Genomic DNA, 17,164 nt, shown 5'->3' on the forward strand with positions numbered 1-17,164 from the left:
CCTCCTGAGTAGCTGGGATTACAGGCATGCGCCACCATGCCCAGCTGATTTTTTGTATTTTTAGTAGAGACGGGGTTTCACCATGTTGACCAGGATGGTCTTGATCTCTTGACCTCGTGATCCACCCGCCTCGGCCTCCCAAAGTGCTGGGATTACAGGCTTGAGCCACCGCGCCCGGCCTATTTATTTATTTTTTTTGAGACAGAGTCTGACTCTGTCACCAGGTTAGAATGCAGTGGCGTGATCTCGCCTCACTGCAGCCTCTACCTCCTGGGTTTGAGTGATTCTCCTGCCTCAGCCTCCCAAGTAGCTGGGGCTATAGGCGCCTGCCATCACGCCCAGCTAATTTTTGTATTTTTAGTAGAGATGGGGTTTCACCATGTTGGGCAGGATGGTCTCGATCTCTTGACCTCATGATCCACCTGCCTCGGCCTCCCAAAGTGCTGATATTACAGGCACGAGCCACTGTGCCCGGCCAGGGATAAATGTTTTAATCTGACTTCTTAAAGTTATTTTTATTCTATATTTTGTTTCATTCTTTGTCTTTCTGAAGCTTCGGGGCTTTGATATGAAAAGGCTTTAATACAATTTATTTTGCAATTAATGGTTTTCTTAGAAATCATAGCCTTAAGATGGTAAGGATTTTGGTCTATTTAGAATACATTTATTGAGCACTTACTTTTTGTCAGGACACGCACATATAATGACAGACTTTTTTACACCATTTCATTTAGTTCACTAGTGTCCTTTTGGCTTCCCCGGGGGCCACATTGGAAGGAGAATTGTCTTGGATCAGACATAAAATATGCTAACACTAACGATAGCTGGAAAAAGGGTCCATGCATAATTTTCATGATATCTGCCACCACAAATAAGCAGAAATGTCCTTGCATTCAAGAGGTTGGACATGGGAGAATTTTAGTCCTAACAACAATCCTTTGAGGTTAGTTAGAGCCAGGATTTGAACCCTCAGCTGCTCAATTCTAAAACTTGTACTTCTGAATACTGTGCAACACAGTTTTCCTAGTATTTTAACAGGATTTACAGTTCATGTATCTGTTCAAGGGGAAAATATGTAGGGATTATTGGCAAAGCTAGTTTTAACAGTCACACTTCAATAGTTACCTCAACTTTCTATATTAGATTATGAAGATAACAGATTATATTCAAGGTAAAAATTACATTAATACACTATTGAAAACATTGCAGACACTGAATGTTAGTCTTTTTCCCTCCAATTTTTATTGTAATAAAGTACACATCAAATTTACCACCTTTTTTTTTTTTTTTTTTTTTGGAAACAGAGTTTTGCTCTTGTTGCCCAGGCTGGGGTGCAGTGGTGTGATCGTGGCTCACTGCAACCTCCACCTCCTGGGTCCTGTCTCAGTCTCCCAAGTAGGCGCCCACCACCTCACCTGGCTAATTTTTGTATTTTTATGGTTTTTTTTTTTTTTCTTTTTTTTTTTGAGACGGCGTTTCACTCATGTTACCCAGGCTGGAGTGCAATGGCGCGATCTCGGCTCACCGCAACCTCCGCCTCCTGGGTTCAGGCAATTCTCCTGCCTCAGCCTCCTAAGTAGCTGGGATTACAGGCACGCACCACCATGCCCAGCTAATTTTTTGTATTTTTAGTAGAGACGGGGTTTCACCATGTTGACCAGGATGGTCTCGATCTCTTGACCTCGTGATCCACCCGCCTCGGCCTCCCAAAGTGCTGGGATTACAGGCTTGAGCCACCGCGCCCGGCCTAATTTTTGTATTTTTAGTAGAGGCAGGGTTTCTCCATGTTGGTCAGGCTGGTCTTGAACTTCTGACCTAGGTGATCTGCTCACCTTGGCCTATCAAAGTGCTGGGATTACTGGCGTGAGCCACTGCACCTGGCCCTTTGATCATTTTTGAATCCGGGTTTTTTGTTGTTGTGTTTTGGGATTTCTTGATACACTGTGATATATCCCTTATGAGATATATAATTTGCAGATATTTTTTCTCATTCTATGAGTTGCCTGAATTCTTGATTAGTGTCTTCTGATGCACAATTTTTTTTTAAAGAGATGGTGTCTTGCTGTGTTCCTAAACTGAACTTAAACTCTTGGACTAAAGCAGTTCTCCTGCCTCAGGCTCCCAAGTAGCTGGGATTACAGGCACATGCCCTAATGCCTATGTACAAGATTTTTAAATTTTCATGAAATCCTGTTTTCATGAAATTTGTTTTTCTTTTGTTGCCTGTGTCTTTGGTTTTAGATCTAAGGTATCACCGCCAACTCCAGTGTCATGAAAGTTTTGCACTGTTGTAAGAGTTTTATAGTTTTAGATATTACATTTAGGTCTTTCTTCCGTTTTGAGTTAGTTTTTGTGGGTGATGTTAGGTAGGGGTCCAACTTAATTCTTTTGTATGTGGATAGTTTCCCTAGAACGATTTGTTGAAATGACTGTTTTTCTGTCATTGAATAGTCTTCACAACTTTGTCAAAAATCATTGTACTGTGGAAGCGAGGGTTTCTTTCTGGGCTTTTTCTGTTTCATTGGTCCATGTTTGTCATTATGCCGGTACACTGAATTGATCCCTGTAGCTTTTTAGTGAGTGAGTCCTCCAGCTTTACTGCTGTTCTTTTAAGATTTCTTTGGTTGTTCCAGAATGCAATCCCTTGGGAACCAGTATGAACCATAGGATGGCTTTTGATATCTTAACAATACTAAATCTTCAAAACCATGAACGTGGGATGTGTTTCCATATATCTATGTCAGCCTCAGTGTCTTCTTAAATGCTTTGTTACAGATTGCTCGCTGTAAGCAGCTCATCTGTGACCCCAGCTATGTAAAAGATCGAGTAGAAAAAGTGGGCCAGGTGATCAGAGTCATTTGCATCCTCAGCCACCCCATCAAGAACACCAATGATGCCAACTCCTGCCAGATCATTATTCCGCAGAACCAAGTCAATCGAAAGTCAGGTGAGGTTTGGAGACCCGCAGATGTTCGTAGAATTTTTTAAGCTATTATTTGCTTTGTGTTTTATTCCAAATTCCTAATTGTGTGTGCTCTGTTAGTGAACAGACTTTGGTTTACATATGAGGGGGAAAATGTCATCCTTGTAACGCTTCCCGGTTCTGCAGCATTGTATTAACAGTGACAGGTTCGACTCAGAGCCAGCCCTAGACTTGTGTCCATCACCTGTAGAATGAACAGACTGGGCTAGGTGAAACCTGAGGCTCCCAGCTCTGACCAACAGTAGGTGCCTATAGAGGTTTATGCTTAATAGTTAACTGACCCCCGTATATTCTTGAGCTAATGATACAGCTGCTTCTGTCTCCTTATTTGTGAACTTAGTACTTACATTTGATTCCAGCAGTGTCCACCTTTCAGGACACGGGTCTAAAATTGCAAGTCCTAATTTACTTAGCCAGTTGTTTGTAACCCTTGGATGTTTCCATTTTCCTTTCAACTAGAAGCCCCAACCAAATCTTTATTTATCTAAACTTCAGCTTAATCTGGTTTTATGAGACAGGTAAGAGCTATATTATTATTTTTTTCCCACATAAGAAATCATGGGAGGCCAAGGCAGGAGGACTGCTTGAGGCCAGGGTTTCAATATCAGCCTGGGAAACATAGGGAGAGCTCATCTCTACCAAAAAAAAAAAATATATATATATATATATATATATATATATATATATATATAATTAGGGTAGGAATGGCTTAACATGCCTGTAGTCCTAGCTACTCGGGAGGCTGAGGTGGGAGGATCATTTGAGCCCAGGAACTTGAGATTATTGTAAGTTGTGATTGCGCCTGCCTCCAGCCTGGGTGACAGAGTCAGACTGTTCAAAAACCACACACACACACACACACACACACACGGTGACAGTCAGACTGTTCAAAAACCACACACACACACACACCCCACCCCACCCCCAAGCACGAAAGATTATCTCTAGAACAAAGGGACTGGACTTAATCTTCCAAAGGTTCCCAAGCATTTCCTGGGTCCTTGCAAGTGTAAAAAGAATAAAGGAGGTCCCGTAATAGATTTTTTTGTCCTTAAATGCTCTCCTATACAAATGATTTTCTAGACTGGACACTACAGTTACTTGGCTGAGTAGTATACAGACCAAGTCTAATTGAGAATTCTAATGCCAACTCAGAAGTGGTTTATGTGGATTCTGCAATTTTACATTACTTTAGTAAGTAAAAGACGACATCAGTACTAAATACATCCTTTCTTAGCCATTCAGAACCTTTCCAAATGGTCCAGAATGGAAGAAAATCCCAGAATAGTTAATATGGTTTGGCAGCTTTTTCAGTTAGGTATGACAGAGCTGTTAGGAGATCTCATTCCAAAGTTTGGCAGTTCACTACCACATAAATTCTTAATCTCTAGTAAGTTAAAAGAAATGCATATTGTTAACTATTTGTGTATTTTACAACTCTGTGATCATTCAGAACTTTAAGTGTAGAAGATCTTGCCTATTAAGTCATTGTCATTCACATCCATATATGGTTGACACCTGAGTGTGCTGGGTGGGTCCCAGATGGACACACTTGAGGCAGTGAGTTGGTGGTGTTTGTTTCTAGATATCTATGTCTGCATGATCTCCTCTGCGCACAATGTGGCGGCACAAGGGAAGTACATCGCCATAGTTAGTACCACTGTGGAAACCAAGGAGCCCGAGAAGGAAATCAGACCAGCTTTGGAGCTCTTGGAACCAATTGAACAGAAGTGAGTTGTGTTCTTTTCTATCTGCCAGGATGCAAACTGAGGCCTTTCATTGTGGTTCCATGGTGGGAGGAATGTGAGGGCAAGGCAGGTAGCTGTTGGCTGCTCTGTGGGTCATCTGTACCTCAGAATTTCAGGCAGAGCCAGGGTTAGGTGGGGAACCAGCTCACCTGACTCAATTCTCTCTCCTTCCAGATTTATTAGCATCAGTGACCTCCTGGTACCGAAAGACTTGGGAACAGAAAGCCAGGTGAGTATGGAGGTGTGAGAGGATACGGGCAGGTTCACTGGAAGGTATCCCTCCATAGTCTTAAGTCTTTGTAATTTTTTGTTTTCAGATCTTTATTTCCCGCACATACGATGCTACCACTCATTTCGAGACAACATGTGATGACATTAAAAACATCTATAAGAGGATGACAGGATCAGAGTTTGACTTTGAGGAAATGAAGCGCAAGAAAAACGACATCTATGGGGAAGACTAACAGCAGTACATGTTATTATCTAATTAGGACAAATTTACAATGTGGCAAATAATGCATATGATGTGAAATCAGTATTGTAAGGCCTGCTTTTGTAATCAAAATGGAGAGAATGAAGAGCGCTGTGCCAGTAAATATTCCTCCCTTCATCTTTCTAATATTATGTATTAACTTGTTTTCATGGAGTGGCTATTCAGAATTGGCAGTTCTCATATTCTGTTCACTTTAAGCAAACTGGCTTTTTTTTTCCTAGTGGAGGATCAGTTTTAAACATTGGGATACCAATACAGCAGTTTGTAAACATTGGGGTACTGATACTGAGACAGTATTTGTATCTTTAATCAGTGTAGCCTTTACAGTTATGTGCTTCTGCTCAAGAGCTGGATCCATACAGGTTGTGTGCCATCTGTCCTCTTGACATTCAGGAGATTCTAAATTGAATATTCCATGGTGTGGGACGGCATCCAGTTTTCCCTATGACTTTATATTTTGTATTATGTCAAGCGTTATGGCAGGGTCCAAATAGCATAGCCACAAATTTGGTTTATGTGGGCATAACATTCTAACCAAACTCCAGACACAGGGAGTCATGTGGAGAAAGCCCGTATGTGGTGTTTTAATCTAATAAAGTTGATGAGGGAAAAGGGGAGAGGAAGCGAACATAAAGCGGGTAAAGTGTAGAGAGCATCTTTTGTCTCAGGCGTGGCTTCTTCAGTGGACCAAGCTGCAATGCAGTATTGACAGAGCCTCTACTTCTGTCTCAAAATGGCTCCAAATGATTTCTGTACTGCAAAATAAAGCCAAATTCTGGAAACTACTGCCCTGTATGTGTCCTGATTGCCAGGGTCACAGCTGCCATGCTTCCTTCAGTAGCACTGGAGTCAATGTCAGTCAGGTGTTGAGCAGCGGAGAGCGTGGGCGTCTCCTGATCTGGATGGATTACAGCCGGTCCTGTCGTCTGGTGTCCCTGTGAGTAGACCTCAAGTTTTATTCATGACACAGTGCAATTACTAGACTGATAATCTCAGTTTAGGAAAAACATTTTTCTGCACAAAAATACAGGTTACAGTGTTTGATTTTGCTTATAGCAGCAGTTGTAAGGGAGTAAGTGAATTGTCAGGTAGAATAGGTACTTTGTTTTCCTATAACTGAAATGATAAAGTGTTTACATATACGGCCTTTTCCCTGGACAGTGATGAGCCTCACCGCAGATGTTGTTATTTACCACAGATAAAGACTGACTTATGTGGAGACAGACTAAGGTAGATGATGTGTTAGAGGAACTAGGGTGGTGATTTAGATTGTTACTCAGATTGCCACAGTGATTATCTTATAGCTTCTCAACTTCCCACAGCCGTTTCGGGGTGGATCATTCTGTTGTAGGGGCCAGTCTGTGCACTGTAGGGTCGGGTTGATTGTCGCAGCATCCCTGGCTTCCACACGCTAGATGCCAACAGGACCATCCTGGAACGACAACTGAAAATGTCTCCAGATGTCATTGAGTGTCCATGGTTGAGATAAAGCAGTGTCCACTGCTTCATCTGTATGATCAAATTATCTAACGTTCCAGCAAGCCTTTCTCTCCTCTTTCCACGCAGGCAAAGGCCCAAGCTGGGTTAGTAATAAGTGAAATGAAAAAAAAATCTTATTCATTTAACGTATTTACTGAATACCCTGTGTGCCAGGCCAGTGGAGCCAAAGATAGTTAGTGGGAGAACTCAGTTTGGGGGAACACATGATACGGTTTGGTTGAGTGTTAGTACAGTTACAGAAAAGGCAGCGTGGTAACTGAGAAAGAGCCTTGTGGGTGCTGGAAGGCTTTTCAGCAAGGGGAGGTGGGCATTATTAGGCCCAATTTGAAAGGTGAGTATTCAGGAAGGTAGGTGTTGGAAAGTGTAACCGCTTACTTGTCTTAATTCACTGTACTGGATAGTTAAAAGTCCCCTTACTAGATTCTTGTCCTTGGGGAAAAAATAAAATTAGGGTTCTATTAACAATTAAAACTCCAATAAAGCTCTTTTATTTAGGTAGGAATAATAAAAACCAACTTAATGACATCTGAAAGAAGTTTCTCTGTAAAGGCCACGTGAAATTGCCAATTAACTTGCTCAGTGTACTTCGCCTTGGGAGGGAAAACACCAGAACCAGAACAGGCCATGCCCAAAAGACAGAAGTAGTGGTTTCCTCTCCAGATGAGCTCAATTTGTTAAAAAATCATTGCGGAAAGAGATTTTTAGTTGTCTTTATTTAAAAAATGAAACAAATTAGTTACAAAACCCTTTGCTCCAAATACATAACATGTATCTTACAAATGTTTTTTTTTTTGCTTGGTTTTGAGTTTTTACTGTAGAAATTTCAATATCATAAATAAATGATTCTTTCTCAAAGCTGATTTTTGTAGTGTAGTATTTACAAAAACCGTAAGTGAAAATTGATAGTTTATAAATTTGTACCATTTAGGAAAAAATGTCTTAAGTTTATGTAGTGTTGTTTGTATAATAGCAAATAAAACCATTTAAGATAGATAGTTTTTATAAGGGTGTTAAGACCATAATGTGCGTCATATGCCTTTCTGACATTAGCATGCAAAAACAAAACTATTTGTTAAAATAGACTTATTTTTGCTCCAACTAAGTAAATGTTGTAAAATTTGTATTTTTAATATTAAGCTCAATAGCTTAGAAGGCATCTTGTTTAAAATGAAAATAATTTAAAAGAATTTCTAGCACTGCAACCCAAAGCTAACAGACAATGACAGTGCCACTGTGACGTCACATATTTCAGCAAAATATAAAAAAATGAAAGGAAAGCTTTCCAAGTTGTAGAACACTGATTTTTCAAATATAAGACTGTTCACATGTGTCTTCACAAGTTTTCCAAAGGAAAAGGAAAATGGTAATTTTTTGTTGGCATCATCCATATCCAGGTAGGCTGTAGTTGAGTCACCTGAAGACACACAAAATTGGTAAGAACTTCTTAAAATAATATGACCAAGAAATATTTTATAAGCCAGATGCTCTCTCTAGTGGGGGAAACTCCTATGTATTCTACGGTTATGTTATGGCAATCCAACTTAACAGTAAGTGAAAATGCGCATCATTTAGATAAAATGGATGATTTTAAGTAGGTTGGTTACTTTGTGATAATTCAGGAATTCCTATTCATGCCAAACAGCAATTCCACCACTAAATACTTTATAGCGTGAAATTTAAAGTTTCCCAACTGTTTCCCTTAGACACAAATGTCAGTATTTGCCATCAACAACTCCAACTCACATGTGAAAGTTACATAAAAAGTGTTCTTACCAATAACTACTCCTAAATGGAGCTGCTACTTTTTGTATATTTTCTATAAAGTTATTTACATCTGTAACAAGGATTCCACTATTTTCAAAGATTTCTCTGGGGATAGTAGGCTTGTCTGTTAAAAAAAAAAAAAAAAAAAAAAAAAAAAAAAACGAAAAAAATTGGTTAATATAATTAATGTACTTGTACATAGCTTTTTTTTTTTTTTTTAAAAAAAAGGATCTGTGGAACTCCCTACTGTGGGGGTAGGGGGAGAAAAGGTGTTGGATTCCAAGCTAAGAAAAAATTTGAAACTTTGTGAATAGATGCCTCCATCGGGGGTGGTAGGGAAAGTACTGAAAAAAAAAAAAAATCCCTCAAAAATGACTGTGGTTCTTTATGTAAATTTTTAATTTTTTGAAACAGGGTTGTTCTGTCACCCAGGCTAGAGTGCAGTGATGCGATGACGGCTCACTGCGGCCTCCACCTTTACCGCCCAGGCTCAAGCAATCCTTTTGCCTTAACCCCCTGAGTAGCTGGGACTATAGGCACACGTCACCACACTTGCTAATTTTTAAATTTTTTGTAGAGATGGGGGCTTGCTAAGTTGCCCAGGCTAGCCTTGAATTCCTCGGATCAGTGATCCACCTGCCTCAGTCTCCCAAAGTGCTAGTATTACAGACATGAGCCACCATGCCTGGCTGCCCCATAAATTTTTTAAAAGCAACCTCTGCCTCTGGGGTTCGAGCCATTCTCTTGCCTCAGCCTCCCAAGTAGCTGGGACTACAGGCATGAACCACCATGCCTGGCTAATTTTTGTATTTTAGTAGAGATGGGGTTTCATCATGCTGACATCAAGTGATCTGCCCACCTTGGCCTCCCAAAGGGCTGGGATTACAGGCATGAGCCATTGCTATTAACTTAAAAAAAAACCAATATGGTACAACTATACTGTATTGAGTATTATAAGTAATCTAGAGCTGATTTACATACATAGGAGGACTGTGTAGTTATCTGCAAAATACTACATTTTATATAAGGGCTTCAGCATCAGAGTTGAGTGACTGGTATCCATGGGAAGCCAAGCCACTTAGATATCTGATGAATAGTATCAGGTATCTAAATGGACATCCCTAGAGCTGACCAATTTTGGCATTAGCTGAGTAAAATGAGCCTGTGAATTACCTGTTAGGAAGACAGCAAACCTGGCATTGATATGCTGAATTTGCAGGTTTAGCAAACATTTCAGAACTTCCGCTTTTGTTGATGATCGAGAGTCACAGTGGTGATAATGAAGCAATTCAATGATATTTGCACTCTGAAATGACTTCAATATTATGTTCTTTTTATGTGCAGTGGAATCCACTCTGAAAGATATACAGGAATGTTAAAATGTTAATTTTCAGTTGTTTTATTCTTTTTTTTTTTGAGATGGAGTTTCGCTCTTGTTACCCAGGCTGGAGTGCAATGGCGTGGTCTCGGCTCACCGCAGCCTCCGCCTCCTGGGTTCAGGCAATTCTCCTGCCTCAACCTCCTGAGTAGCTGGGATTACAGGCACGCGCCACCATGCCCAGCTAATTTTTTAGTAGAGACGGGGTTTCACCATGTTGACCAGGATGGTCTCGATCTCTTGACCTTGTGATCCACCCGCCTCGGCCTCCCAAAGTGCTGGGATTACAGGCCTGAGCCACTGCGCCCGGCAGTTGTTTTATTCTTAAGACTTTTTCTTGCCTTCGGTTTAACCATTCAAACTTGATCTCCTCTGCCTTTCTCGTTGGTCTTTTCCTTTTGTTTTCTTTTTTCCTCTTTTAAAGATGGAATCTTGTTCTGTTGCCCAGGCTGGAGTCAGTGGCATGATCTTGGCTTGCTGCAACCTCCGTCTCTGGGGCTTAAATGATTCTTCTGCCTCAGCTGCCCAAGTAGCTGGGACTACAGCCACGTGCTACCATGCCCGGATAATTTTTGTATTTTTAGTAGAGACGGAGTTTCACCACATTGGCCAGTTTGGTCTCGAACTCCTGACCTCATGATCCGCCTGCCTTAGCCTCCCAAAGTGTTGCGATTATAGGCTTGAGCACTGCACCCAGCCTGATGTTTTTTCATGACACACTTTGGTTGTCTCAAAACAAACAACTGTACCTACTCCTTTTGTAAATGTGGATTTTAAACATGGACCTCATTCTAAGAGGAACATCAGGCATCTACCTATGACCAGTCAAGCCATGTGGCTTGGCAAGCCTTTCATGAATTTCTAGTGGGCCTTATTGTGATGTGTACAATGCAACTATGTTTCCTCATGCCTTGTGGACAGATAATCGCCAACTTCATTAAAATTAGGTAGTAGTCAGAATTGTCTTGGTTTCTTGCCTCCCTGAAAACTCTATCACTAGGAGAATGTGTTAACTCGGTACGTTTAAAAATTTAGCATCTGTCTCTGCTCTTGACTCCATCTCCCTAGTCTTCATCACTTACATTCTTACGCTTGTTGGAGAAAACTCAAATCACACCCATTCCCATAACCCTAGTAATAATCACTCTTACCATCATGATGAATGAATTTCCTTTTACTTTTTCCTATATACATTTTTAATATGATTGACATACTGAACATAATTATGTGATACCAACTTTCATGCTATCCTTATTTATATGAATAGAAACTTTTTATATGTTTCTATTTGTTGTGTAAAGTTTGGGTGACACTATTTTGTATAAACTTTTTACAATATTTGACTGTAGTCCACATATCTCCCTCCTAAAGATGGAAGTGAGGTGGTTTTTTCTATTACTGATGACCACCTAGAATTCTGGGTAAATTCCACAAAAGGTCAAAGGATATGAGAGTTTTCATTAATACATAATGATAATGCCAGAGTGGCATAATTTCAAGAGCATATTACAGTGCCAACAGCAGTGAGTACGGTCACGCACTACATCATGATGTTTCAATGACGGGCCACATATGAGATGGTGGTCTCATAAAATTATAATACTGTGTTTTTACTGTACCTTTTCTGTGTTTAGACATACAAATACTTACCATTGCATTAAATCTGCCTACAGTATTTGGACGTACAGGTTTGCAGCCTAGGAGTAGGTTCTACCATGTAAGTTTGTGTTAAGTACGCTCTGTCTGCACATAGACAAAATTGCCTGATGACATTTCTCAAGCTGTATCCCCATCCTTAAGTGACATATGCCTTCACCCAAAGCCCTGGAGGTGCTAGATTAATTTATGCTTATTAATTTTATAGGTGTGCTGTGGTACATCAGAGCCTTAAATGTGCTTCTCTACTTACTACAGAAGTTGACATTTTCCCCTACAGTGCTAGTTACTGAGGTCCTCTGTGAACTGGTCATACCCTTGACCTGCTGAAGCCTTTGCACCCTCCTTTCCTGCCTAGGAAACCTGTGCTCTTTCTCTCTTTTGTTAGTTCTACTTCCAAGAGAAAACCTTTCCGAAATTCTGTGCGTAGGAGCTTCTTTCCTTATAGGTCATATGCAGCTAGCAGTGGTTGTCATTCTGGGACTGAAACCCACCTTGAAAACTTACTACTTGTTTGACTTGGTCATGTCTGTTACCCACTCTGTGCTTCAATTCTGCATCATGAAAGTGAGGACGTGCTATCCACCTCCTAGGGCTGAAGTCTGAGTGAAGTAACAGATGTAAAGCACCTATCAGTGCTTGAAATCCTCATTTCACAAGGGCTTGTCAGGTCTGTTTTTCCAATTGGTCCTGCCTGTGAGAATGTGGAGGAACCTCTCAACCCCAGCTCTCTTCAGCCAAGAAATCAAACATTTTTTTTTCTTTTACAAATTAAAGCTTTAGATTTAGGGAAATTTGGCTATTTATAAGCCTCCTCTTTTAGGGTACAATTGAATTAAGGACGGATTATGGTCTTAATTTTTCCATTCTCCTTAAAATAGTGGTAACTTATAAATATTTTTTCAGTTTGTAGTAGTAGGGCTTAAATAGAACATTATGGACGTTTCGTGACTGCTAAGTTTGACTCCCTTACTTTTGTTAGTGTAGAGAAGTACATGCCTCATGCTGTTGGTTATGGTCACAGCACATAGCTTCCTTCACTGAATACAGAGCCAGCAACCCTGACACCCTTTACTGATGAAGGCAATTTCCATTGCAGCACTACGCCAGAGCCATGGAACATGTGGTTTCTCTCTTTCCCCTAGCAGGGCAGGAAGAACCATACACAGAGCAAGTCCTTACCTTTCATCTTCTTTTAGCTTTTTACTTTCCCTATAGTGAAGCAGCCACTTCCATCTTCCATTTCCATTTAGTTTTTCCAGGATTTTGATGATTTCCTTCAGTTGAACTACAAAACAGAATCAACTTAGCAAGAGAAGATGACAATTTTAGGTAGGGTATTTTTGGTTCATGCAAAGCCCAGTGGTCATTTGTAAAACAAGAAAAAAATAGACAAAGACCCGTGGTTGAGTGCACACCACAACTGTCACTTCTGTGGCTGGGCAGCATCCCGCTCTCAACAAGCCCCTCAACCTAGTCTCACCTGCTCACACTATGGTGGGAGAAAACTGGGTAGACATGAACACAGTGGAGTGGTCACCAGTAACTGGAATTCTGTGTACTAACTGTGTGACACAAGAGAAGCAGGAGGCTCAGTTGCAGTAGAGAAATGGGAGGCCAAAGTTCTAAATACAGAAGCTACATTTTTTTTGGGAGACATTGTTTCAGGTCTGTCACCCAGGCTGGAGTGGCACAATCTCAGCTCACTACAGCCTCGACCCCCTGGGCTCAAGTAATCCTCCATCCTTAGCTGGGACTACAGATATAGACCACCACATCTGACTAGTATTTCTATTTTTTGTAGAAACGAAGCCTATGTTGCCCAGGCTGATCTTGAACTCCTGAGCTCAAGGGATCCTCCTGCCTCAGCCTCCCAAAGTGTTGGATTACAGGCGTGAGCCTACAAATATTTAAAATCCCAGTTTGTATAGAAGTCACTCTGGTTAAGGTACATGCTGTTTTGATCTAGAAGTGGTATCACTTCCAATGTGATCAGAGCTGAGGTAGGCTTTACACATAAAAGTGCCCTGAGAGAACTCAATTACCAGTTTTCAAGCAGATGATTAAATAAGATGACTTAGTAGTCATTTTTTAGATTTTTGTGATATCAAGATGATGTGGGTGATGACATCAGAAATGGAGAAGATTGATTTTAAGCACAAAATTTAATATGGAACTGATCTGACTTGGCAAGTAAAGGGACTAAATAAAATTCTGAATTTTTATGACTAGGAGCTTAGCCGCATACTGAGAGGGAGGGAACGTAGAAGCAAGTGTGGTAGTCAACGATTATCAGTTAAAATAGGGTAAAGCACCACTGTAAGAGAATTACTATATGAAAACAGCACAGCAGACAGCAGAAATTATGCACTCAGTAGGGGGCAACTGATATTCTTTAGAGTTGCTCATTTCTTTTGGATGAAACAGTAATTTAGGTCACTAGGTGAGAAGTTGATTTGACTAGACTTCAAAGAAACAAGAAAAGAAAATAAAGACCAACCTAATGTTAAGGCTTCTAATATCTTGTCATCTGATACCAGAAAGCCTCCTGCACGAAACAGCTCTTGGTAGGTGTGATCGAGAACATCTCCAGGGCCGTCTACTCCAGCAAAGACAACACTGGGCATATGCTTCAGCTTCAGCAAAGAAGGAATCTGCATGACATGAAAAGGACCCCTTTGAAAAGAGTCACACCGGGCACAATTTCTTAGACACTCCCTTGCTTTTCTATCCAAGAGACTGAAGGTTCAGGAGCAGCTGAAAATACTTTATCCTGGATTATTGACTGGTCATTCTGCCCTGCATGAGGCATATTAAGTGAGCTTATCACCATCGGCTGCAAATTCATCAAAATTAGTTCATAAAAAAGAAGGTCTCAAAGTCCCAAAGGGGGGCAATAATATATCAAGAAGGAAGAGTACACATCTGAGGTCGTGGGGACTGAAAAGTAACAAGTCAGGTCACCTCACCTCACTGTCATTTGTCTCCAGCTCCCTGACGGTGCCAGCACCGATGACTGCCTGCTGACAACAGCAGGTTTATGCACCCAGCCTTTGTCCATAGTTGGACAAGCAATTACTTTCAACTCACTGGTAAATATGATGATTGAGAAATTTTTCAAAATGTCTTTTAAGGCAAGATTTCACTGTTAGACATCAAGTGATACCGATTTATCTTACGTGAAAAAATTTAGCAATTTTTCACCTAAGTCTCAGTTAATATGAAATTTTTTAACTATCTGCCCTACAAATACTTTGGTAATACTGCAGTATTCTATAGTATACTATCTTCCCACTTAAAGGCCCAATAGTAGTATGTCTGTAGGCTTCTCTTCTACATAAAAAGTGATGAGTCTGATCATTATGGAACAACTTACGTGCCTGGAATACATTTGTAAGAAAGATATTTCCAACATACCTGGTGCAAATGTGATGATATATCTTCATTTCTGATGATGACGATGAGTGTATCATTCTCTCTGTGGAAAGCCTGACAAAAGTGCTGAGGTTCAATCTCTGTATGGCCTCCTTTCCTCAGAAGGTTCTGAAAGATTTCAAATAGCCATTATTAAAATAAAGGAGACTTCCATAGAACTACTTGTATAGTTTATTAAAATAATGAAAGCATTATAGCCTAACAAGGCAACCATAAATGACAATTTGTCTTATTACTAAATAAGCACCTTTTATATATAAATGACTTAGGTTTTATTAACAACTGGATTTAGAAGATTATTTCAAAAGTAAATAAAAGTATCAAAGGCTAATTTTATTTTAGAATGTCAGAATAATCTAAATAAATGAGTTTCATCTACTTCAAGGGAAGAGCTACCTTGAGAATACCAGGTATTTACTTTTAAAATGCTACCTCTAGTCAAAGTATTTCTAGAGCTTAAAAAAACAATACCCACAATACCCATGTATTTATCATTAATAGGGAGTGATTTTAGAGTCAACATTCCCTTGGATCTACATCTCAGAATGAGATAGGTGATGCAGTTTAAACGGCATGCGATTGTATGGTGCCACTACAGTGCAGCCCAGTACAATAAACATACAGAATGGCTCCCTAATAATCTGGACTGGGAGGGTAAGTTTGTATAATTAAATAAATTCTGTTACCCTACCCTCCCTTGTGATTTTGATATTTCTTTTTTTTTTGAGACATGCATGGTATCACTCTGTCACCCAGGCTGGAGTGCAGTGACACAAATATAAGTCACTGCAGCTTTGACCTGGGCTCAAGCAATCCTCCCACCTCAGTCTCCCAGGTAGCTAGAACTGTTAAGTGCAGCCAGAGCAATCAGGCAAGAAAAAGAAATAAAGGGTATTCAAACAGGAAAGGAGGAAGTCAAATTGTCTCTATTTGCAGACGACATGATTGTATATCTAGAAGACCCCATCATCGCAGCCCAAAATCTCCTGAAACTGATAAGCAACTTCAGCAAAGTCTCAGGATACAAAATCAATGTGCAAAAATCACAAGCATTCCTACACACTAATAACAGACTTAAAGAGAGCCACATCAAGAACGAACTGCCATTCACAGTTGCTACAATGAGAAAAAAATACCTAGGAATACAACTAACAAGGAACGTAAAGGAACTCTTCAAGGAGAACTACAAACCACTGCTCAACGAAATAAGTGAGGACACAAACAGATGGAGAAACATTCCATGTTCATGGTTAGGAAGAATCAATATTGTGAAAATGGCCATACTGCCCAAAGTAATTTACAGATTCAACGCTATTGCCATCAAGCTACCAATGACCTTCTTCACAGAACTGGAAAAAAACCACCTTAAACTTCGTATGGAACCAAAAGAAAGCCCGCATAGCCAAGTCAATTCTAAGCAAAAAGAACAAAGCAGGAGGCATCACACTACCGGACTTCAAACTATACTACAAGGCTACAGTAATCAAAGCAGCATGGTACTGGTACCAAAACAGAGATATAGACCAATGGAACAGAACAGAGGTCTCAGAGGCAACACAACATATCTACAACCATCTGATCTTTGACAAACCTGACAAAAACAAGCAATGGGAAAGTATTCCCTGTTTAATAAATGGTGTTGGAAAAACTGGCTAGCCATGTGCACAAAGCAGAAACTGGACCCCTTCCTGACACCTTACACTAAAATTAACTCCAGATGGATTAAAGACTTAAACATAAGACCTAAACCATAAAAACCCTTGAAGAAAATCTAGGCAAAACCATTCAGGACATAGGCGTAGGCAAGGACTTCATGACCAAAACACCAAAAGCATTGGCAACAAAAGCCAAAATAGACAAATGGGACCTAATCAAACTCCACAGCTTCTGCACAGCAAAAGAAAGTCATTAGAGTGAATTGGCAACCAACAGAATGGGAAAAAATTTTTGCAGTCTACCCATCTGACAAAGGGCTGATATCCAGAATTTACAAAGAACTAAAACAGATTTACAAGAAAAAAACAAGCCCATTCAAAAGTGGGTGAAGGATATGAACAGACACTTTACAAAAGAAGACATACATGAGGCGAACAAACATATGAAAAAATGCTCATCATCACTGGTTATTAGAGAAATGCAAATCAAAACTACATTGAAATACCATCTCACACCAGTTAGAATGGTGATCATTAAAAAATCTGGAGACA

The 17,164-nt window shown here is 40.1% G+C and overlaps 2 protein-coding genes across 14 annotated transcripts in view; one reads left to right on the plus strand and one right to left on the minus strand.

Moving 5' to 3' along the window:
- The window catches only part of GDI2 (GDP dissociation inhibitor 2), a 47,089-nt gene extending 41,082 nt beyond the window's left edge, over positions 1-6,007 (plus strand). The window contains exons 8-12 of one of the 2 annotated variants that reach the window (XR_004262631.1): positions 2,776-2,947; positions 4,569-4,713; positions 4,906-4,960; positions 5,049-5,455; positions 5,486-6,007. Coding sequence is in view for 1 of the 2 variants with exons in the window: in XM_032258215.1 (XP_032114106.1) it covers positions 2,776-2,947; positions 4,569-4,713; positions 4,906-4,960; positions 5,049-5,195 (519 nt within the window). In the remaining variant the exon portion in view is untranslated. Of the gene's footprint in view, positions 1-2,775; positions 2,948-4,568; positions 4,714-4,905; positions 4,961-5,048 lie in introns of both variants that reach the window. The other variant, XM_032258215.1, reaches the window with a different exon arrangement.
- Positions 6,008-7,418: 1,411 nt separating this feature from the next.
- The window catches only part of TASOR2 (transcription activation suppressor family member 2), an 82,086-nt gene continuing 72,340 nt past the window's right edge, over positions 7,419-17,164 (minus strand). For 7 of the 12 annotated variants that reach the window (XM_032258214.1, XM_032258212.1, XM_032258211.1 and 4 more), the window contains 6 exons: positions 14,940-15,065; positions 14,023-14,176; positions 12,705-12,810; positions 9,662-9,843; positions 8,498-8,612; positions 7,423-8,138 (listed from right to left, as the gene is read on the minus strand). In XM_032258214.1, coding sequence (XP_032114105.1) covers positions 8,135-8,138; positions 8,498-8,612; positions 9,662-9,843; positions 12,705-12,810; positions 14,023-14,176; positions 14,940-15,065 — 687 coding nt within the window. In that variant the 3' untranslated portion in view covers positions 7,423-8,134. Of the gene's footprint in view, positions 8,139-8,493; positions 8,613-9,661; positions 9,844-12,032; positions 12,217-12,704; positions 12,811-14,022; positions 14,177-14,939; positions 15,066-17,164 lie in introns of those variants that run through there. The other 5 variants (XM_032258209.1, XM_032258205.1, XM_032258204.1 and 2 more) reach the window with 4 other exon arrangements.

The sequence above is a fragment of the Sapajus apella genome, unplaced genomic scaffold (assembly GCF_009761245.1).
Source record: "Sapajus apella isolate SASKATOON/1434 unplaced genomic scaffold, GSC_monkey_1.0 scaffold100, whole genome shotgun sequence".
NCBI classification, from domain to species: Eukaryota; Metazoa; Chordata; class Mammalia; order Primates; family Cebidae; genus Sapajus; species Sapajus apella.